The sequence below is a fragment of the Peromyscus californicus genome, unplaced genomic scaffold, assembly GCF_007827085.1.
Source record: "Peromyscus californicus insignis strain IS unplaced genomic scaffold, ASM782708v3 Scaffold_1__1_contigs__length_55948999, whole genome shotgun sequence".
NCBI classification, from domain to species: Eukaryota; Metazoa; Chordata; class Mammalia; order Rodentia; family Cricetidae; genus Peromyscus; species Peromyscus californicus.
Window position 1 is genome coordinate 32,436,499 of NW_026294492.1, and position 24,183 is coordinate 32,460,681.

Below are 24,183 nucleotides of genomic sequence, written 5' to 3' on the forward strand. Positions count from 1 at the left end.
TGAATTGACATTATAGTTTAAGGGTGGCATTGTAGTTATGTAGGAGAATGTCCTCATCCTTAGGGTTTCAATAGAGGAGGGCAGGGAGACAGGAGGGAAACAGAGAGAGAAAGGGAGCAAAGAAAGAAGGATAGACATCATGAAGGAAAGAAGTTTGGCAAATTGTTAAGAATTGAATGAAGGATACACAGTAGTCTTGCATTTATCACCCAGGTATATGTTTCAAGACCTCCACTGGATGCCTGAAACCATGGATACTACTAAATCTTAACCATATTGTGTTTTTCCCTACTCATATATACTCATGACAAAATTAAGCTCATTAAGTACAATAAGATATTAAATGCTTATAAATTAGAACAATTGCAGCAACTCCCTGTAATCAAATTTCTGGCATCGTTTCCATTCTGCTTTAAGGCCATTATAAAGCAAAATAAGGGTGATTTGAGCACAAGCATTGGGATATCATGTAGTCAGTCTGATAATAAGTAGTCTTGATAACTGAAACCAGTACCATGTGACTGAGTGGGAGGCGATACACTGTGTATACAGTGGACTAAAGAACAACTTACACCCTAGGTAGGATAGTGCAAATAGATGTAATTTCAGCATACTATTTATGACAACATTCTAATTCTCCATTTAATGCTTCTGACTGTGTTGACCAAGGGCAACTGAAGTTACGTAAACAAACACAGAGAAGGGGGGAACTATTGTATAAACAACCTTCTTTCTTTAGCCTTAAGGTGATTCAGGATAAAAAGTAGGAAGGAAATAAGATAGAAGATAAATCATTTTCTTCCCTTCACTCAATAAAAATCTAACTCTACCTCCCGAGTGCTGGGATTAAAGGTGTGCACCACCAGCACTTGGGAGGCAGAGGCAGGTGGATCTCTGTGAGTTGGAGGCCAGCCTGGGCTACAGAGTGAGTTCCAGGAAAGGCACAAAGCTACACAGAGAAACCCTGTCTCGAAAAACCAAAAAAAAAAAAAATCTAACTCTAAAATGTAGCCTAGGAGAGATGCAGACTGACTACATTTCATAGTAAAGGCTGTAAAACACTGAAATATGATGCCTAAAAAAAAATAAAAATAAAAATAAAAGACAGCCCCTTGTGGAGAGATTCTGTGACTGAGACTCAGTATGTGCCTGCCTGCAATAATTTGATATCACAATCATTCAAGATCAATGTCTAATCCAAAGCTGACATCTCAGTAAACCCTCCCACTCAGGAGTCATTGATTGTTAATTTACATTGAGCATATTTATTATCTTAGAATAAGTTGAAGCATCAAAAGAAGAACTGTAGCTGGAGTTTTCTCTCTGGGTCCCGCCAAGCCCTGGCAGTCTGACAGTCCACTTATAAAATAAACACACAGACGCTTATATTGCTTACAAACTGTGTGGCCGTAGCAGGCTTCTTGCTAACTGTTCTTATATCTTAAATTAACCCATTTTTATTAATCTATATGTTGCCATGTGGCTTGTGGCTTACTGGTATCTTAACATGTTGCTTCTCCTCACCGTGGCTGGCAGTGTCTCCCTGCCTCAGCCTCCACTTCCCAGAATTCTGTTCTCTGCTTGTCCTGCCTATACTTCCTGTCTGACTACTGACCAGTCAGCATTTTATTTATACAGAGCGATATCCACAGCAAAGAACGTGGCAAACTGATACATTATTGATAGCCTGTGAAACTACTTAGCCTTCAAAATTTGGCTCAGCACACTGATGCAGTAGTTAAGTGTGCCAATATTTAGTGTTTCTCAAAGTAATTTAAAAGGAACCAATTTTAATAACAGTGAGTTAAAAAAATGAGTTTCTTGAAACCTAAAATCGGGGGTCTTTTTGTTTTTGTGTTTGTTTTGTTGTTGTTTAGTTTGGAGGGGTCATTTATTTGTTTGTTGTTCTGGACTATTGATCCATTTTAGACCAATATTATTTGCTGGGGATGTGTGTTTAGTTTGGACACTTTTCTTCTGTGGATTGATTGCAAGATTACTTTTTATTCTGCTTATTAGCAAGATGCTAAGGGTCACAGGGGCTACCAGGGCAATTGCATATTGTAGACTTACGGCATGGCAAAAATGAGGTGGTTACAAGGGAAACTATGAAGCATAATGCAAACATAAATAAATGTTGGTTAATAATTTTCTGCATTCTTTTTCATTGGCATTAAGTACAAACAAAACATGAGACTATTCAAAGTCACGACTGTGATCACTACAGCTAATGCTTTAAAAATCAATCTACAAAAAAAAAAAAGCTCCATTGAAGTCCATAGCTTAAAAACATAAGAACTTAACAGAACTGCATGCTTCAGAATTGAATAATTCACGTAACAAAAAAGCACGATTGTTTTACTGAGTGATAATGTACCAATGCCCCTTCTTAAATGATACATGGAAAGGTTTAATAATGGCACAAAAAGAACACTGAAATGACTACGTCGCCTAAAGGATTTAATTTTGTGTGATTTCCAGAGGTGACAATGCATCTTGTTAATTAACAATTTTATCATCAGAAGTCTCCTCCTTCTGTCTTCACATTTATCCCATGATGTGTTTCCTTATTCAAGGATGGTAGGTAAATGCCTGGATATGGCATGGTCTTATTAATCAGCATCAGGTTCTCTATGTGAGTTGTTAAGGGCCCATCATGGATTCTGTTTTCTTCTTTCCTAACGTCTTTCTTACAATGGGATGGAAGAGACCTCTGGATTATACAGCTCAGCAGTTTCAACATGGGCTCTGAGAGTCTGCAAGGTTTTATACACACATCCTCTCTATCACTCATCAGTAACTCAGAAAGCTTATCAAAATACAGCTTTAGAAAAAAAATGAGGTCTCCATGTGTGACTCCTGTATTTGGTTGTTCCCCTTTATTAAATTCTTAATCTTTTCAACATTTTTTCTTTTCCTCTGTGGACAATTCATGACAAAGTTTCTGAAAATATCATCAAATTTATTGACTATAAAATTGGGCATATGGATAGCCACAGAAAATTTATAGTTTTCGAGTGAAGTGTTAACTAAAAAGTAATTACAGTAAAATTTATATGTAATTTATATCCCAGATGTTGAAGTTTGGCTATTTAGAAAGGTTTGGCTATAAAGAGCATGAACACAGAGAATGAAAAGGGGAAATGCAGGTATGCTGCAGATAAAGTTGACTTTGAAAAAGTAGTCATTCATTTTAATAAGTATAATCACAAAGATGAAATAATATTAACTCCTCTCTCTCATCCTATTCTGTATGCTCTCCCACCTCTTTGCACATCATAGAAAGAGCCATTGTTAGGTCTACACAACTTTCCAAAGAATATTTCTTCATTTAAAAAAAGCAAATAAAAATATATATGGATGTACCTCTGTCCATTTTGCTCAAATGGAAATATGTTTTGCTTGCTTCTTGCAAACTTGTTTCCATTAAATATACCTTAGATTATTTACTGAGCATAATTTAAGTACCTGGACCCTTACAGAAAACCATAACAAAGTGCACAATTAGTCCACTTCTAATCTTGCATGTCAGTAATCTGTAAATTGTCATAAACTGAGTCATTAAATGACCTTATTTCTTCAAATGAACAAGATTACAGTCAAGGAATCACACCTGAGACCAAGAATCTCTCAAAAGAATTAAAATGATGATGAAACAGACCATCAAGGATAAAGAGCAACCTTTAAATTACTTATTCAATAGAGTTAAGTCCCAGTCTCATAAATTGGGATACATTAATGCAAGTTTCCAACTGATTATATGAGCCCAGTGCAGGCAAACAGCAAAATGCTTCTTCAAGTTTCATGCCCCTCAAAATACATTCATCAAAAACACAATCGAGTATTTTTTTTTGTATTCTTAAAAGTTGGTTTTATTTGGGGACATAAGTTTAATCCCCAAATTTTCATTTTATACAGGCACATGATTTTTTTGTCTTGACAAATATTTGTATACCATGCAGAAGAATCAAAATAATTCACTTACACTATTCTTTGCAACAATAATTATTGAGAGAGAAATACTTGAAGTGTTTTGATGAAGATTTTAAGTATAGAAATACCTTCAACTAGTCTGTTTGTTCTTATTTTCCTTCATCTCTAGCCCCAAACAGCATCATTGAAAGCTTCCAAGGGAAAGGGGGATGGGAGTTCTCTGGAAGAAGGATGTAAATGGGGGAGAAAGCAAGTCTATGTTCAACAGCTCTGACTGAATAGAGAGGGAAGGAAATAAGTAGAGGAGGAACTCTGAGGTTTCCGCTTTCAACAGACATCGATCTCTCCATTTTTAAGAACAGCCTGAGTCACTGTGCAGCATATGAAACTAGGTAGAAACCACCAAATAATGAACAAATGTGGATGAGTCATAAGAAAATTCTTTGAAAAAATGAAATCATTGACATTGTAAACAGCAGGAATTGTGAGTTTTAAATATTATCCTGATTGCCCTGAATTATTTTGCCCTTTCTGTTAAATGAGGTAACCTCCAAGCATAATTTCTGGTCTTGAGGATATGGCAACAGTCAAGAGAAATCATTTTTGTTTGGTAGCTGTGGTGCAGCATGAGGCATAGCTTAGGGAAGTATGGATATCCCCTCCAACAGGAGCTAAGTTAAATTTTCTTGCCAAGCACTTTAGCTTTCTTTCCTGTTCCTCTTACACACCAACTAGCAGGTCCTGCCCCCCCGTTGCACTTGGATAGCCATTTTCCCCATGAGAACCTTCTGTTTGAAACTTAGGAACTTCCAAATTGTCTAGTCCATTCCCCAATATCCATTTATAAGCCCAATTGTCCCAGGAAAGGCTTGGGGATTGCAGAACTCAATGGCAGTCAGGAATACAGAATCCATCAAGTAGATGAGAGAAAGGGCAGAATGTCTAGAAGAAAACACCGTAATTGTTTCCACAGTCATATGCTCCCACTGATGGTGAAACATAACAGTAATTGTACAGCAAGGTTCATGAAACGAAAGTTAAATTGGTGTTGGTAGTCAATGATGGCAGACATGACACTTTTTTTCTTTGAGGCAATGCACCAAGGCAGCTCTTCACAGAGTCAGTTAGACATAGCCTTGTGCCTAATACTCAGCTCTCTGAAAATCTATAGTATACGTGTGTGTGTGTGTGTGTGTGTGTGTGTGTGTGTGTGTGTGTGTGTAGTGAACTACTCAATGCAGGGTTCTGCTGTTTAAAACTAAAATCTCTCACTAATAAAGTCTACCTCCCAGGATTGTTGTGAGACTCAAAGGAAACACTGTCAATCATCAACTAATACAGACTGTAAAATGGCAAACATTTACACTTGCACTCATAGGAAAGGCTGATGTCATCCTTGTGAGAAACACATCTGACTGTTTAACTTACTTTATTTTTATCAGGTAGTCACTCTTTACAACACTACATAATTTATAGGTACTTAGGAAGAGTAAATAGTAGATGATAGATGATAGATGATGGATAGATAGATAGATAGATGATGGATGGATGGATAGATAGATAGATAGATAGATAGATAGATAGATAGAATGAAAATTCAAATCAAACTAATTTTCATCATGGATTTATTGATACTTGCCAATTCTGGCAATGCTGCAATGTTAGCTGGTTCTGAGTCTGTTGTGGGTATGAGAATCTCAAGCACAGGAACCACATGTCCTTTATTATTGTGCTACCACTGGGCCTGACATTAGTCAGTAGGCAATAAATGTTCACTCAGATAAACAAAATCACCATCAGAAGAGCAACTACCTGAGCATCACATGACCTTCCCTCTGTTTGTTAATGGAGGGATCTCCTGTATGTATAAAGAAGCTTTCCCTGATCTATGGATATTTCACTTTATTAACTTGAGGGCATTTTTAATTCTTAAATGGCTAGTAAACTAATTCCATACAATATAAAAACTATGAGTGTAACAATGATATTATTTTACTGGGGGGAAAACTGATTTTCTTTAAGCCAAAAACAATACTCCTAAATTCATCTGCTTTATAGTTACTTAAGGAGTAAATCTGTGTGTACAATATGTGATACACCTAAAGAAGAAAGTCTTTATTGTGAACCATTGTTGTTAGTATCTCTATGGACAGCCATCAATAAGAAGAAATGCCTGTCATTCTTCCCGAGAAGTCAAGTTTACTTTTCTAAGTTGTTATTTAGTGATTCCAGACTTGTCACATGACAGCAAAATTAACGGTGTGGGGAGAGGAACAAATGTTGACTTCTCTGTGAAAGGACCATCTCTTACATAATAATGCTAGCTCCAATGGCCCTTCTGGGAAATATTTATGGAAGAGCATTTGAACAGAATTCTATCTAAGTGACGCTTGATGATCTGAACCATGAAGCCACCGAGCCATTGAGAGCGGATAGACATATTATGAATCTGTCTTCCTAGATGCCCTCAATTAGTCATAGACATTGATCACAAAATAATGAGCTATACTACATAGATTCCAGCTGAATGCTTTGAGCAGAATAAAGCTTTAACTTACTTCCAATTTTTATCTTTGCAATTTCATTCCGTGTATAGAATTATAGTACCTAACATGCCTTAAATAGAGAAAGGCACTGATTATCCTACCATTTCAAATGACACAAGATTTCTGGCATTTGCTTCCATAAGGCAGCCAGCAGGATGCAGAATATTTCCGGCTAAAGTCATCAAAGGACTGACTGCTGTACAATAGAGGGTGCGTTAAGATCGCGATTTCCCTCTGAAATGATAAAGGTTAAAGGGGGGTTTCACTTGAAATTAATAAAATCATGTGTTGAACATCGATCAGGGTTCTAAATATGGTCACACTAACCTGGAGTCTTTCTTGCAAACTCAATGCTCCTGGACAAATTAAAATATATATAACTTGAACATAATTGAGAGATGAACAGAAGATTCCAGCAAGAACTAACTGCTTAATAGCCTGCCCTTTACATATTTTGCTAAGAATAAAAACTGTTTCAAGTCACCTGGCTTGTTTTTAAAACAAGAATCCATCCACAGGAAGGGTCACCGTCATTTAGTTTATGCTACTGATGTGGTTTGAATCTGAAACACCCCACAAACACACACAGTCATGTTTCTAAGGTTGTTTTCTACACTAGAGCATTATTTTGAAGATCATGGAATCTTTAAAAAGTGAGTCTTATCTGCAAGAAAACCACAAGGGGTGGGCCTTGGCAGGTAATGCCCACCCCGATTCTATCCTGCATGCTCAGCTTCCTAGTCTGCCAGAATGTGAATAGCTGCTGCCTCATGCTCCTGCTGCCACAGCCAAAGGGGTTCTGCTGTGCCCATCTTCTTTAATACGGTATTAATTTTGACTCTACAAAATACAAAATTCAAACAGGTGACATGAAAAGGTAAATATAACCAAGATCCAGCTCAGGGTGACAGAGGAGTACTTACTACACTCACTGTTCAGAAAGATAATTCATGGTAGATGTCCCAAGATATATTTTTTCCTTATTATATGTCAAAGCATCACAAAGTAATGACTGTAAAGACAATATCAACACACAAGTTAGCAAATGGACAAATTGCAGTAATTGTAGACAAAGTAATTCATAGCCCATAACGATGATTTAACCCATTAGCCAGAAGAAATGTATTGATTTCTTTGAAGTCATCACAGAACATCATTGGGCATGATGTCACTGTTACAGCTAAGCATCTACAAAAGGCTTGAAACAAGGAGTTAGAGGATAAATTTTATTGCCATCTCTTAGATGTTACAGATAACCTTTGGAATATTTTATAACCATACGCAATTAGAGCTTTAGTAGCCATGTATATGGTTATATATCCTCCAAAAAAAAAACCATAAACCACAAATGAGAAGGGATGATCCTGTGTTCACCCCATTCTCATGGGCATCGGTTCTCCTTCATTTGCAGAGGAGAGAAAAATAAAGCCTGTCTCAGCTGTCACTTCTTCTCCTTGCCCCAGTTTGCAGGCCTGTTCTCACAGAATCATTTTCAAAACTGACAGTGATAAAGCATACCAATGACTGATAGGCCAGAAGGAGATTGCCATACTGTTGCAGGCTCTCTTGACACCCTAACATGCAGGACAGAAGACGTTTATATATAAGAATTGAGTCTTATAGCCTCAGAGGTAGAGAAGCCCTCAAACCAATGAAACTAAACCAACTTTCTATCATTATATGTGTGTGTGTGTGTGTGTGTGTGTGTGTGTGTGTGTAACACAAAATTGGAGTCAGAGGTTTCTTCTGTCCATTGAATAGAGCTTTTATTTTCCTACAAATAATATTAAATGGAAAATCTGTATTTTTCACCCATACCAGGTACCTAGTATTTAACAGACAAATTATTTTTGACTCAATAAATATTAATATTAGGAAAAGAAAATTTAGAATCACTTAATAACTAAGTGAACACATGACTTTGAAGGGCCCTTGTATTGAGGCGTTAAATTCAGAATTATGTATCTCTCTCTGCCAAAAATTGTCTTAATGCCATAATGAAGAAAATTGGTTCATAGTGTGCAGATTTTAGCTGTTTGGATCATCTAAACTGGTTACACATTTCTATTTGAATTGTACATAAATAAAAGTGGAATCTACAAATAAACATTCAGATGATGACCTGAAAGTATCCATTTAAATTTTCTATAAAAGCAACTCATTTTTGAATCAGCAGTTATATGTAAAAGCAAAGAATATCTTTAGAATCTGTAATTTTCTAAATATGAAATCTGAAATTTACTTGCAGTTCAAACAACCTGAAATTTGAAGTAGCATCAAATAATCTTTCTCCATTGCCACCTTCTAGCTATTCATTGGCAGAGGAGTGAGTTGTGACTTTCTTGAGGTTTGGAAACTCTTTATTGTTTATTTCTTTTAAAAAGAAGAAAGAGAAGAGGAGGAGGAGGGGGAGAAGAAGGAAAGGGAAGAAGGGAAGGGGAGGGGAGGGGAAGGGAGGGGAGGGGAAGGGAGGGGAGGGAAGTTAGAATTCAGGACAGAAATTTGATTTGGCTGGCAGCAGCACACAAGTGATGCTCAATATCATGAGATGAAAACGGAAGAACGTCAAGTGCAGAAACTATCGACCAATATTGATTTTCTTCTGTGTACATTATAAATTCACCGTTTTTCATTTGTCCAGCCCTGGTTTTCTTTGTTGTCATTAAGCACACCAAGTGAACTTGGTCAGTCACAAATCTAGGCTCTATGCCACTTGCATTTAATAGGAAGCGAGCATCTTACCGGTAGTAAGACATTTGTTTATTTTGTGGAAATATTGTAAGATGAGAAGGGTTTATGACACATGAAGAACAAATAATTGCGCTAGATGGTCTTCAGAAGATGACTAGCAGAATATACAACATGGCGTGGACAATTCTTGCAGGGCAAGAGTAATATATATTCTTTCTTTGTGTTAGCAAAGGTTTATAAATTTTTCAACATAAAGAGTTCATTTCTTTTTTGGAAAAAAAAACTTCAATGAGCAATAAAAGTCATGCTCAATTTTTAAAACACACTCCTGGGTCTAGTTCCACAAACAAACCACAGAGATTGATGTTGGTCACTGGTCCTGTGGTCTTCCAAGGTGATGTGGATTTAGGATATACTCCACAAATACAGAAAAATTAGTTGAGGATTAATACTGTGCCATGAAAAAAGGAGGGCATTTAAGGTCAAACAAACTAATTTTATAACTGCAGCTCTACCTTCAGATGCTACGTACCTTGCTAAGTTTCCTAGGCTCTCAACTTGTCCCCTCTGCTATAATATGGGACTGGTACTAAGTCAAAGTGGCTGTGAGAGATAACTAAGGAAATATAACACAGACAACAACATAATAAGAGTTTAATAAGCAATAAAGATAATTGTTTAGTATTAAGGACAATAACAAATACAATGTCATCATCTTAGTCATCCCTGAGGGTCAGGGCCTGTCAAACTTCCACAACTGACCACAGTAAATTTTCACAGCCCACATGAAATTTCCTACTATTTTTCCTATTCATTATTGAGGCAACTCAAGTACAGGATTCACAAAGTCTCCAAACTCATACCCAATGTTAGCATTCAGACCTAACCCTTGGGGACCTGGCCAATACACAGGCAATACCTTGGCCCACTCAGGGTCCTGACAATGTCATGTGCTCTTTGCTACGTGGTCTCTCTGCGCATGTGTGAAGTCCCCTCATAAAAGGTGAGGCACCTGCCCACCTTCTCTCTCTTCTTCTCACCTCAGCCCCCTGCCCCCTCTCTTTCTTCTCTTTCTCTTCCTCTCTCCCTCTCTCTCTTTCCCTGTCTCCCTCCCTCTCTCTCTTTCCATGGCTCTCTCTCTTTTCCATGGCTCTCTCTCTTCTCTCTCTCTCTCTCTCTCTCTCTCTCTCTCTCTCTCTCTCTCTCTCTCTCTCTCTCTCTCCATTTCCCTCTCCCCCTCTCCCTTCCCCCTTCCCCACTAATAAAACTCTCCATGTGAGCTTGTCTCTGTCTCTTACTTGCGTGGGGCACCTTGAGTCTAAGCCACCAAGGTCTCTCTCCTACTGTTTTAAAAAATCTACCATGCAGCATAGCATCTCATAAGATTTCCGTGCTTTCATTGTGAATAATAATCTTAATAATTACTGATCTTATCCATAGCAATCATTTTGGAAACTGTGGGTAACATTTTAGAAACATAGAAGTATGGAAATCTTCTGGCTCCAGTTTTCATATTAATTGATATACTTCAAAGGCTATCAATGAGGGGTAATAAAAAAAAGAAGTTAATTGGAAAGCATGATATGTGATTGATTCCCTGGGGTGTATGTTGGCTTTTCTTCCCGTGACATTTAAGTGGGTTTGCCCTAATTAAAGCAAGAATCACTGAAGGCTTCCATGCTCCTGCACACGGAATGAGAGGATACCAGCAAAGCTTCAGCCTTGGTCCCTTAAACGATTTGTTTCTTCTCTTGAGTTCCAAAATGGTTCTATGGCCATAAAGTTATTTATTGAGATAAGATACATAGTGGACAAAATGAATAAAGAGCTTCTACTGAAACTTGGTTTTCATAGGTTAAACAATATTTTGTTTTCTTTTAAAATATTCATTATTCTTTTTATTTTTAACCCCAGAACGGGAAAGAAATTCATGGCCTCGTGCACGCTAAGCAAACTCCCTATCACTGCCCTGCATCTCCAGCCCTCACGTCCCTTCTGGTAAGAATAAATAACACCTAATGTAATATTCCAAACATAATTTCTCAGGTTTATCCTTCCACTTCATGTGATATGTTAAAGAAAATAATTCTTTCACATCAGGGGGTGCTTCAGTGAACTCAGACGACTCATTATTTTTGTTAGCCGCCGTCACTTTTTACATCAAATGGGCACGTCTATTTACAGCTTTCCTCCTACTTCCCTTGTCCTGGAAATGTAATTTATTTATAAGGCCTCAAGAGAGTTTGTGTCCTAAACAGACAGCAGTCTAAGGATGACCAGTGACAGCAAGGGGTGCTTCTCTGCATTGCAAAACTGTAATGATTTGTTGTAGCGTGCTCCTCTCTCTTGGAATCTCTACGATGACTGAATTCATAATCTGACTCTACCCTGTGGGCAAATTTCATGCTGATTTACAAGGTGCAGAACTTGTAGTCGGTTCTGCTCTCAGGGTGTTATTAATCACAGTAGAGAAGAAGGGGGCTCACACTGGGGCAGGTACCCTTGGATCCTTAGCTGGAGCTCTGCTTCCTTCAAGGTCATTAGCTTTGGATCCGTTCACAGTTCTGGACATCAGTTTTCTGAACTGCAAAAGAAGAAGCTTAGACAGACGATTTCTGTAGACCAGTTCCCATCTAATTTCTGTGGGTTTTAGGAGATGCTTAGCTTACATGTTTTAGCTCATGAAAGGAAGAGAAAAATGGAAAACGCTTACTCATCAAACACTGGCAAATTTCAGTTTCACAGTTCAGAATACAACAGGCAAACAGTAGCGATCATGACTATTTTAGGTTTTGTACATACTGTCCTTCTGAAATTTTGTAGTTATCTTAGGACAGTGTGTTATTCAGATGAACACATGTCAAAATTTTATATAGGATACATGAATTGTAAGAGGAGACCATATCTTAGATTCTACATTCACCAGACTTTTTTAAATTATCCAGATAGTCCTTCCTTCAAACAACCTTCAGTCAGTATCTCTTGGACATCTCTGGGCTATGAGGCATACTAGCCATTTGATTTCTATATTACTCATTTAATTCTGCTAGAATGAGGGGTAGAAGACTGAGTCTCTGGTGCAAGATCTGTTTTTAAATTACTAAGTTAGTCCGATCAGAATTTGAACCTGAAGGCTCGGCGCCCAGCAGTTTCATTGCACCTCAGGCCTGTTGTCTATCCTTAGCCTTGCTCCCATGTGCCATTTGTGGATATGTTTGTATTAAATCCATCGGCCAATAGCAGATTCCAGAAAGAGATCTGGGGAAAGGAAGGAATGGTGCACAAATGAGGCAGTATATATCTGCCCACCCCCAGACTCACTGGGGCTTGACTGTGTCTTAAACATAACTTGGTACCTCCCCCCATTTTGGCCCATGTATTATTCTTCTCGCTAATTGTCCCTTCTTTCTCTAGTCAATCCAGAAGTAATGTCTCTGAAGCCCTTACTTCATTGGTAGTTTCTCGTTTTAGGCCATTAATCTGCTCTCAGGTTCCCCTGACTTGGTTGTTCTGTCTCTTTCTTGCTGAGATCATGGCGGACATTGTCACTGGGCTGGACAGCTTACTGTCACTTTGTAAAAGGAACAATGTGTCTATTTTGGCTTGTAGTCACTCAGCTTGGGATTGGAGCCTGTGGTTATACAGTCCATCCCAGCAAGAGTTCGTGGTGGAGAAAAACTGTTCACAGGGCAGCCAGGAAATACAGAGAGAGGGGGAAAAGCAATGGGGTCTCTTCTAGTGGCTCCTCTGGAGCTGTTATAGAACACTGACAAAAGCAACTTGGGAGGTTATTAAGCGTACTGTCCATTATCATCAAGGAAAATAAGGGCAGGAACTCAAAGCAAGAACCTGGTAGCAAGAACTGAAGCGGAGACCACCATGGAGGAGAGCTGTTTAGTGGTTTGCTTCTGGGCTCCTGTTACTACCTTTCTGTACAGCCTACACCTACCACAGTGGGTGCGGCCCGCCTACATCCATCAGCAATTCCAAAAGTGCCCCCAATGACATGCCACAGTCCATCCTATGTCAATTTTTCAAGCAAGAGTCCCACTTCTCAAATGTGTTAGAAAATAAAACTAACCTGTACCAGGTCTCAAAGTCCCGCACAAGAGCATATCCCAAGTGACCTAACTTCCTTCCGCTAGGTGCCAGCTCCCAAGGGTTCTAATGTCCCCCACCTCAAGAATGCCACAGCCAGTGAACAAACCTTTAGCGTATGAGCTTTGGGGAGACATTTAAGATCTGAAGGGCAGTCATCATCAAGTCTCTTTCCCTGATGCCTTTGGCCCTTCACAAGCAAGAGCATAGCACAACCTGTTTAAATCAAGTATATGAGAACAACATCTCCAGTTGTGACAGCATCTGGTAATTCAAGCACCTCACCCTGGTTACGTCTGGATCTATGTTTTCCTTGTTTGTTAAAAAAGTAAAATGGAGCCGGGCGGTGGTGGCGCATGCCTTTAATCCCAGCACTCGGGAGGCAGAGCCAGGCGGATCTCTGTGAGTTCGAGGCCAGCCTGGGCTACCAAGTGAGTTCCAGGAGAGGCGCAAAGCTACACAGAGAAACCCTGTCTCGAAAAACCAAAAAAAAAAAAAAGTAAAATGGAGCTGGCCAGTGGTGCCACAGGCCATTAATCCCAGCACTCAAGAGGCAGAGGCAGGTGAATCTCTGTGAGTTCGAGGCCAGCCTGGTCTACAGTGTGAGTTCCAGGACAGCCAAGATGGTTGCACAGAGAAACTCTATCTCAGAAAAAAATAAATAAATAAAAATAATAAATAAATAAATAAATAAATAACATGAAATGGTATGTATATGCATTATTTTAAATGTGGGTAGGGTCTATAAAACCAGAGAGACCAAGAGAAGATTTTAAAAAATTGAGGATGTCAAGGACAGGGGGATGGGACAGAAAAGAGGAGAAGAGACTTGGGGGAGGGTACCAGGAGAAATTAGAAATGTAGGGTGGGGTATAAAAGAAAGAGGATCTACCAAAGCACATTGCTTCGAAAATGCCAGAATAATGCCATGTATACTAATGTAATTATTAAAAAATTAACATGAAGACAACAGATAGCTAGAATTCAAGAGTGGTCAGAAGTCTAGAGTTTCCCCAGGACATTATGCATCAGGATGACTGACAAAAGACTAATATGGCAACGGGACTGAAGGGACCTCAGTGTTGTCTCCCATGGTAGAGGTTAAGTCTGGAAGAGAACTATAACATAAAACGAACTATGAACCACACTGAAGCAGCAAACTGATATTCAGTATAATTTATGTTGCCTCAGAACTGACATTAACTATAATTCTACTGTCTCAAAACCTTCTCCACATGAAAAATAACAGTATTGGGAGAAATTTCTGTTCATTCTATCTAGTAAGCAGGACTGTCATACACCCTAGCCGAGGAAGGCACCTGTACACAAACCTCCCCGCTAGAGTCAGTTAATGGACCACAAAATGGTAGCATTTCCTGGCTTCAAGAAAGCCAGACCTACTTCACTTAAATGTCACTTCATTGAAATAAAAGTTGCTTCTGTCTGCACTGAAAAATAATTCTCTAACTTCAGATTTGAAGTCTAGAAATCTAGTGATCTTTGGAATGCATTGAAATATGTGAAGACTTGTTTTGGAGGGAATAAACACCGTGAAATAAATCAGAGTTCCAAAATAGGCTTTAAAAAGGAAAGCTAATGAGGAATTATAGTCAATATGTTTATTTCAGTGGCTAGGCCAGGGGACAAAGATAAAGAGACAAGATCATACACTAAGACAATCTTCTGATTTTTTTTTTTTTTGGTTCTATTTTCACCCTTTATTTGGAATACAGGGCAACAGTAGTTTTAGATTTTTAAATGATAAACATGGTGATAAAAGTTTTGAAAATAAGTCTGGCCTGAATTTGGAGAGTAAGTGGTTTTCCAGTTTGGGGGTAGGAGAGAAAACAGGTGCAAGATCATCTCCAAAGGAGAAGAGAACACATACTCAGTGAGCCATCAAGGAGTTTGGCTTCCACTCACTAAGGGCAAGCAGTGCAGTCCAGGCTAACCATCCATGATCTTTGTCACAGCAAATCAGAGTCTCCATTTGTTCAAAGTAATTGTCGGTACAAGAGAGAAAGCAACTCCAGACTGACTTAGCAATCAATCTGGATGACTATGAAATGTCCCCCAGTCCAGAGGTGGCAAAATCTTCAGAGTGACTGTTGGAGCAGGGAACCTTTCATGTGCTCCCAGTTGTTATACAGTGCATAGAGACTGGTGAGGGTCAGTCCTGCCAGGCCACCATGTGCTATTCCTCGAAGACCACCTGTACATGTATACAACATTCCCATCATGGTTCCGGCTGCTACTGTGTTGAGGTCATCTTCTGCACCTCGTGTTCTCTCAATGATAACACCAAATGCACTATAGAGCAAAGCCAGGGAGCCTAGAGTATGAGCCCAAAGTGTCCCTTGCCTAGTCACCATATTCCAAATCTGTACGTTTCTTGGTTTGGACCAGGCCATGCTCTGGGTTTCCTTCAATCCTAACCGCAGACCGTTCACTGCCCCAAATGCAGCCCCTGTCATGCAACATCCTCCAATGGTAAAGAAAGCTAGCTCAAATCTGCCTCGGGTTTTGTTAGCTCCAGTTGGCAAAATGAACTCATCGGTATCCTGAACAAGATAGCGTGGATCCACATTTAAATACGGAGACAGGGGGTTCATACCAGTTAGCGGAACGCCGGCCAAGTCAGCGTGCGAGTAACGTGTAACCCGCTCCTCCTGCTCCGAAGAAGCCAGCCAACCCGCAGGTGGTTTTGTTGCCACTTCCCCCGCCACCCTCCATGACATTGCAGCAAACTGCGGTGGGCTTCCCACCACCACCTCAGGCCGGTGTCCTGTGCTCGGCCATGGTCCCCACAGCAACAGCGGGAAGACCCGCGTTGCTACTGCCACCTTCACACGCTGACTTCCGGGCCCAATCTTCTGATTTTTGCTTTAATTTCCCACATAGACTTTTGAAAAACCACATATTTCGTTATCAACTATCGGGGTGTGTGTGTATGTGTGTGTGTGTGTGTGTGTGTGTGTGTGTGTGTGTGTGTGTGTGTGTGTGTGTGTGTGTGTGTGTGCTCCTGTGCATGCACATGTGGAGATCAGAGGAGAATGTCTCATGTTTTCCTTTCTCTTTCTCTGCCTTACCACCTTGATATATGGTCTCTCATTGAGATGGAAGCTCAACATTTCAGCTAAACTGGCTGGCCAGCAATCTCCAAGGGTCTGCCTGTATTTGCCCTCCAATGCTGGGCTATAACCTATATATACCTATAAGACACATGCAGCCTTGCACAGGTTTTTATGCGGGTGCTGGAGATTAAAACTCCAGTCCTCATGCTTACCTGGGAAGCTCTCTTAATCACTGAACCATCTCCACAGGCCCAATTATTTTCTTTTGATAGAAATAGGTTTTTATATCTGAAATACATTCTTCATGTCCTCTTTTCTTTCAAATACATTCTTTCAAAAACATTCTTCATGTCCTCTTTTCAAAACTTGAGTTCACTTAAATGAATCATTGGTTGAATTCCACACTCATACAGATAGAAAATCCAACCCCACACGTAGAAAGGACAATAAGATAACTCTCTCAGTGTCTAAGATCATTTTGTGCACACAGCCTCCCTACCTCAATTTTAACCAAGAGTTTAATATACCAATACTGAATATTGAAGAACTCCTATATTCTTGTACTTTATTTTCCATGCATGTTTGTTAAACATTTTTCTCACTAGGTGACCAACAATGAGTAATTTAGTGACTATAAAATAAACTTTTGGTTTGAAAAGTAGAAATCTTGACAACATAATCAAGAATAACATTTGTTTAGAGAGAGCAAGGTAGTAATTTCTCTTTCTATACAGACCAGTGGGGTCCACTTTTGTGCTGTGTCGTAGGATGTAATAATGTATTTGGTCAGCTTTGTCCCAGGAGTTATTGACAGGATTGTTCAGAAGTTGTATTTTTCCATTATTATATTCACATAATAGAGCTCTCTCTTCAAGCAAAATATGCCAGGAAGAAATCCATTATGATGCTGTAATGAATGCCCTTCACCCAATGCAGGATGAAGAGTCAAAGCTGTAACTCCAATCTTTCATCTGTGCTAGGAAAAAAAAAATCTACCTCTTGTTCCCAACACAAAGCACACAGGAGGCCTGCCTTTGACACCTTCTGTCCTAAAAGGTAACTCCCTCTACAGCCTTCAAATATCTTCCAAACTTACTCTCCAAAACTTATCCTACATTTTTCTGTTGACCAAAGCCCTTGTTCCTTTATGGATCTTCATCCTTTTGTTGTTTGTAGCATTGGACACTAATTACTTCTTCCTCCACATGCTATCTCCTTGGCCAGTGTGTAGCAGCTGAGATTAACTTCTCTTGGTCTCTTCAGATCTCTCTATTGTTCTTGTCCATCTCCATTAGTGAGTATTCTGCATTTGTTCTCTTAAATATTCTGTTATATAACAATCTGGCTTAATACCCTTCCAATTGAGAAGTCTTGTCTGCTACCTTTATATAGCAACACATAGATCAATACATTCATTCCTGTCTAGTCCACTGAGTATATAGACCTCGTACAGCTAGATACTTACTAGGCCTCTCTAGGCACACTTCTTACATATCTGTCCCAACTGGAACTCATTATCTTCCCCAACAAACTAGTTTCTACCTCCTTACCTTAATAATATTACCCTACACCCAACACACTCAAATGAGGGGTGAAAAATTAACTTCCTCTGAGACCTTTACACAAATGCAGTGTGATAACATTTGAGTTTGACACTAATGAATAAATGGCAATGTGCAAGTTTGGGGAGAGTATGAAAGAGCATTCTAAAAATGTAACAGGGCTTTTTAAAAGTCATTGGGCTGAACATGCGTTTTCATGTGCTCTTTAATTTAAAGTTCACTTTTAAAATGAAAGACAGCAATGGTAAGGAAATCATTGAGTCGTTAAATAGCATAATGTATTTAGAGACTGATAAGAAACTAGATTTGGTTGAATTATAAGGGTAAATTGGGTAGAGGCATGTGATGAAATATATATAAACTGATACCATGCTGTGAAGGATTTTGTGGATTATGATAAAGCCTTGTAATTCGTTAGATAAGCATTACCAGATCTTCTGTGATCCTCAGCAAACTATCTTCTAAAGCAACTGTGACCATCACATTGTCTCTACTGGCTTCCAAAATTTCATGATGTCTTTCCTGAATCATTCATGTGTCACTTCTCTTGAAGTGTCCTATTGTATGTGTTACCTGAGTTCAAGAATCTGTAACAGTACAGTAGTACCCTTATGTGATTTTTAAGATTATAGTGAATTTAGGTTTTGTAAAGGAATTTTTTTTTAATTTCTTTGAAGTCACCTCCCCACCACTACCAAAGCTATATCTCCTATCTGCCAATCAGGACATGCCATCTCTCTGGCCACAGTAACACTCCAAAGCTAGACATGATTCAATAAAAGACAAATGTAAATCAAATCCGGATATTTTGTTTAAACTATTTATAGGAATAAATGGTTGTTTTCTATTGAATTTTAACTTGGGAAGATATGCCAGGCCAGCAATTTGTAACCAGATTATCCCCACTGAGAGCCTCGGAATGAAGTCACAATGATGTAGGGCAAAAGCGAGAGATGGTCCCAGGCCTGCACTGAGTCCTCTGGGAGGTGTACTGCAGGAAATGCATGTTCCCTGCCTCAGTGAGCCTCAGATCTGTCTGTGGATACAGGACAATAACCACAAGAGTAAGGCCAGTTAGAAGACGAGCATCAGGTACACCTTCCTCCCATCCATATTGTAAGGAGTTGAGAAAACAAGAGAGTGATTGTCCCATGTTTTGAACAAGCTTGAGACTGCCATCCTGCCTGAGCTCTACAGAGTGGAGGTGAGAGGCCCCTACGTTAGGCCTTTCGAGCTCTCACATGCCACTCTTTGTCATTTCCTTCTCCCCGTCAGCTTACGTTCTCAAATATTAATGTGTAAAAATATGCTTGCCCCCGACCCTCTCCCAGCTTTATTAAGAATTGTCTTATAGCCACATTTTTCTGTAGAATAGGAGAGGTGTTGGCGTTCCAATTTTAGGACAGTTTGACAGGCAGTAGAAAGTTAAACTGAAAAATATTCACATGATTGGGGTGCAGTCCAAGAATGGTGGCTGCAAAAAAAAACCATACTTCAGAAGATGAAAGTCAGGAGACAATCCAACTAAGACTGAAGAACCGAGAGAGAGTGTAAGGGCAGGGTTGGGCATATCAAAATGAAAGAAAAAGAAAGCTAGCAAGTAAATCCACCCAGGCATAGAAAAAGCAACTGAAGAAGAATTTTTATTTGTGTTCTATCATGCTGAGTAGGATCTGAGTGAGGAGGGGGTAACGCAAAATGGAAATTGCAGAGGAGCTGTTTTGAACTGGGCCTGAGGAGAGGATGTGAGCCCCACACAGAGAGAGAAAAAGCTTGGAGGACCGGAACTGTCACATCCTGTAAAGAACTGCTTCTCTCTGGCTCTTGCTGGAACTGGTAATGGGGCCATCTGCTTATAATGCTCGCTCCGTGTGTGGCTGGTGCCCAGAAATTTCCGTGCCTTCCAGAAAAGTCATTTTTACACTGTACCTGACAGACAGAGCATGTGTTTGTGCTAAAAACACTGCGTGAAAGGGAGACAGGCAGAAATCAAAAAAGCCTGACCTTGAGGGGAGACAGCCATGAACCCTAAGGGGGGCGGTGTTAGAGGCAGTGAAATGCGAAGGAATATACCAGTGACAATCTATTAGACCCATAACCGCTCCATGGTGGGCAAGAGCATCTGTTTGGGGTTGCTTTGGGACAAGGCGAAGCATGGTAGCCTCATTCTTCGCTTTTAAAATTAATTTATTTCCTTCAGTAAAAGAAGTAAAGTCAACATTAACTTTGAGAATCCTGGAAGGGATTCTATCCAAACCGATGGAAGCAATTTCACTTACAACGTTCCTTTAAAACCTGACCGTATCTTCATCGCCAAGCCTTTCTCATGCTGTCTCCTTCTAAACACACTCAAGCTTTACAATCTACAAAGAAATTATTCCCTTCAGTGCCTCCACATCCGCGGATATGTGGTTGTGTAGCCCATAATATGGTTTTCGGGTTTTCCAAATAGACTGAAAGAAAAATAGAGTGATTTTCTTATGATCAGACAAATTTGAAGAACATGAAATGTTAATAAGCTTCTAGCGACAGAAGAAGAGTCTACAAGAGGGTCCCGTCATTTGAATAGAGATGCTTATGCAAGATTTCACACTCAGTGGCTTCCTGTGCAGCTTGCTGAATTAGAGCATTGGCCTACAGTGTAATTATCTCAGGCTATGGGAAGGGAAATTTTAATAAATACTCCAGTAGAATTTGTCTACTGTGTTTAGTGGAAGGGTTATTCAGAGTTCTTACAGCATTTTTCATCAAACATTTTTTTGTGGTCTTCAGGTAGAAAGCTGGTCTGCATTCACAACTGAAGAGAGTAGAGGTAAATTTGAATCCTACTCAGTATGAGCATGTATGACATTTGAAAAAGATGTTAGGGACAGAGAGTAAATATTTTCATCTTACAGGTGAGTCTCTTTCAACCATGGCTAGTCAGCTTTACCTTTGTTCTGTGGAGGTAGCCTCAGACAGTGCACAAATGAATGGAATAAGTGCGTTCCAATAAAGTTTTATTGACAAATCAGGCAGTGGACTGGACTTAGCCCACCTGCTGTATTTTGTATCAAAGCCTCAGTAGTGGTTCTCTTCATTACTTCTACTTCCTTTCTCTTCCTTCATCCAACTTCCTTTTTTGGATTTTACTTTTCTGTATTTAAGTTATTTGCCAATGTTTATAAAATTGTGATGTTTTTCTTGTGTATTCTGAATCAAGAATGTAGGAAAGCCTTAAATAAAAGTTGTTGTTTTTTTTCTTTTAATTAATTGCCCCTAACCTGGCCTTACGGTTATAATCAAGTTAAAAAAGAGAAGTTAACAAAATTAAGAGGACAGCAAAATATTTCATGTGAGAGATTGTATTAGGAAATTTAAAGTTATAATGTACATTTTATTTTGAGGTTATTTTTTTCTCTGCTAATATACACGTAAACAAAAATGCAGAGAAGGTCCCACTGGCGAGGTAAGAGGTAGGGAGGGGAAAACGGAGAGATGGAGAGGGTAGTTATTGTATAAGAAAGCAGAAAGGCACAAAAAGCCAACAGCCGCCAGTTCTGTCTGATTGCTTATTTGTGATATAGTGACAGTCCTAGTTTGCTGGCTTTTGTTAGTATGTCTTTACATTCCGTTAAACTTACTTAGAATATTCTCTACCCCACATAATTACTCTCACTGTAGTTGTGCATTCATCTCTGTCCTTAACCCCTTATAAATTAATTCAGACAATAAATATTATCAGATAATAATAAAGAGTAAAATTCTGATGCCCAATACTGTTGTCTCATGGATATAACGGTAAAGAAAAACCTCCCTGCTTTGGTGATATCTGTTTCCCAATGGAGACAGACAATGAAGGAGAGATAAATAATTCTGGTGCAGTACGGAGCATACAAGGAGAAACTTGGAGAGACAGAAAGGACAATGCCAGGCCTATCATTTTCTGCTTGAGTACCATCATAAATGAAACATTAGAGCGAGGCGAGCCTATACCTGAAGGAAGGGAATCCTTGGGGAAGAAACAGAAAATGCTCAATTTAAAAAAAAAAAAAAACAAGTAGACATATGGGATGCAGAGAGCGGTTTTTAAAAGTACCCCCAACAATTTTGGTTAGATAAAATGTAAAAATTGATTTAGCATTTATCAAAATTGGGAGAACTAGGAAATAACAGAATTGGGAAGAAAATCAGGTGTTTCTTTTCAACATATCAAGTTTTAAATGTCTCATCAGACAGACAAGTGGAAATGTTGAATGCACAATAAGAGTTCAGAGACTTGGGCAAGAAGTCAAGACTGGAAATGTATATTTGAGTGTAAGCAAATGTAGCAAGCATTTAAAGTCAAAGATGGGAGGTAGGGAAATCAAGATGTCTGAAGGCTGGACTCTGAGCTAGTCCAGCTGTAAAGGACATGAAATGATCTTGTAAATTTAGGAAAAAAGAATTCAGTTGAGCATTGGTGGTGAAGTAGACAGAACATGAGGAAGGGTTAATCGTGAAAACCAACTTGCAAAGAATTTCAATATTACAAGCCTACTGCCCATGACTGGTAAGATCATGGACCTAGAGGAGAACCTACCACTGCCACTTTACTAAACCAAGACAACATCTAACTGCATTCTATATGCTCATCCTTATACCCACAGATAACTGTCCTTCTCCCCATCAGTAAACAAACACCTTTCTGAAACAGATAGAGAGCACTGCAGAAATATACAACCAGTCAAAATGCAGAGAGCAACTGATTTCTGTAGGGTACCTAATCCTAACTGATTCATCCACAACACAACTGTAAACCTGAGGCTAGAGGAAAATCAAGAAAACAGAGGATAGAAAATTATAAGAGTCAGGACACCAAAGTATCAGCTATAAGATAGTGTCTTCTATATATATAAATAGGAAGTTACACCCCTGAAGTCTCAACAATATGACTGCCTCAACAAGACCTGCGTAATGACACCAGATGGCATGCCAACGTGGGTAGGGGAAATCTCTCAAGTCTTCACCCCTAGATGAAGTTCTACGAGCAATTAATGACTGCTGAGAGAGAGAGAGAGAGAATCAGTTTTCTCCAGAAATAACCCTCCTGACTGGTTGCTCAACCAAAAGCCTTGGTTGCCCAACCCAAACAATAACACTAAATGGACTCAGGAAGCTGTCTTCTCACCCCACCTCTCTCTCACCCTCTGTGTGTATGTGTGTGTCATTCTGTGTGTGTTTGTGTGTGTATCACTCTGTGGGTGTCACTGTGTGTGTATGTCACTCTGAGTATGTGTTTTTGTGTGTGTGTAAAACAATAATAATTAAAGAAGAGGTCGTGAATATGAATGGGAGTTAGGAAGACACAGGATGAATCCATGGAAGGAGGACAGGAAGAAATAATATTAATACAATTTTATGTTTAAAGTTCTCAAAAATATTAAGTCATTAAAAAATAAAATAAAAAGAAATATATACCTGTGCCAAAGACTTCTGGTAGGTCAAAGAAGGTCAAGTTGGAGATGTGGCTTGTCAACATAAAGGTTATTGGAGCACTGAGAACAAAAATTATTTTCAGGAAGATCAAGAATAGGACAAGAGAAACTGAAGAGAACAAACAAAGAAAATTCTCTAGGTATTTTTGATCTTCAAAGGGGCAGAGAGACATGGACAAAAGCCAGAGAAGGACAAAACTCATGAACTCATTAAAAAAAAGTAGGCTAGTGATGCGCACCAAGGTAGAAGTAGGTCATGCTGGAAAAATGGTTACTTCCTGCTGGGACCAAGCTTCTACTGTTTTCCTGTCTTTCTGTCCTTCTATGGCGTGAGTCCTACACTCCTCCACACTTACCTCAACGTCTGGACCCTGAATCCATTCCTGTACTACCCTGCATTAAAAAAAAAAAATCTCAAAAATAGAAAGGAGACCTCCTTCCTTTGAATGTGTGTCCAGCTGCCAATAGGTGGTGGCAATTGAAAGAAGCTTGGCAGCTTTTCTTCCTCACCAGTAATTCCCAACAAATGCTATGGTCTACCACATTGCCCCACCTCCACCTGACCTCCTGTGCCACATCACCCTAAGAAGCAGTCATACCTCTCAATGAGGGACTTCCTAGATATGGAAGCCAAGGCTAAGACAAGGGATTACTACTAGGATGATGTCTTTTGTTTTACAGGTACACCTATGATAAATAAAATGGGAGGATAATGATGGCTTTGGACTTAACGTGATGTTTATTTATTTGCTATTCCCTGCACTATTGTACATAACCACAGTGTTAAGCATTATGGATCAAAAAGAACAGAAATAAAGAACGG

At 39.3% G+C, this 24,183-nt stretch overlaps 1 protein-coding gene and 1 long non-coding RNA gene across 2 annotated transcripts in view; both read right to left on the reverse strand.

The window, feature by feature from the left end:
* Nucleotides 1-24,183, reverse strand: part of LOC128115183 (uncharacterized) — a 96,519-nt gene that overhangs the window by 48,751 nt on the left and 23,585 nt on the right. The window lies entirely within an intron of this gene.
* On the reverse strand, nt 14,977-16,119 carry LOC128115182 (mitochondrial import inner membrane translocase subunit Tim23-like). The gene is given in 2 exon segments (XM_052745670.1): nt 14,977-15,919; nt 15,921-16,119. Coding segments are annotated over 2 exon segments (636 nt in total). The 5' UTR covers nt 16,002-16,119; the 3' UTR covers nt 14,977-15,364.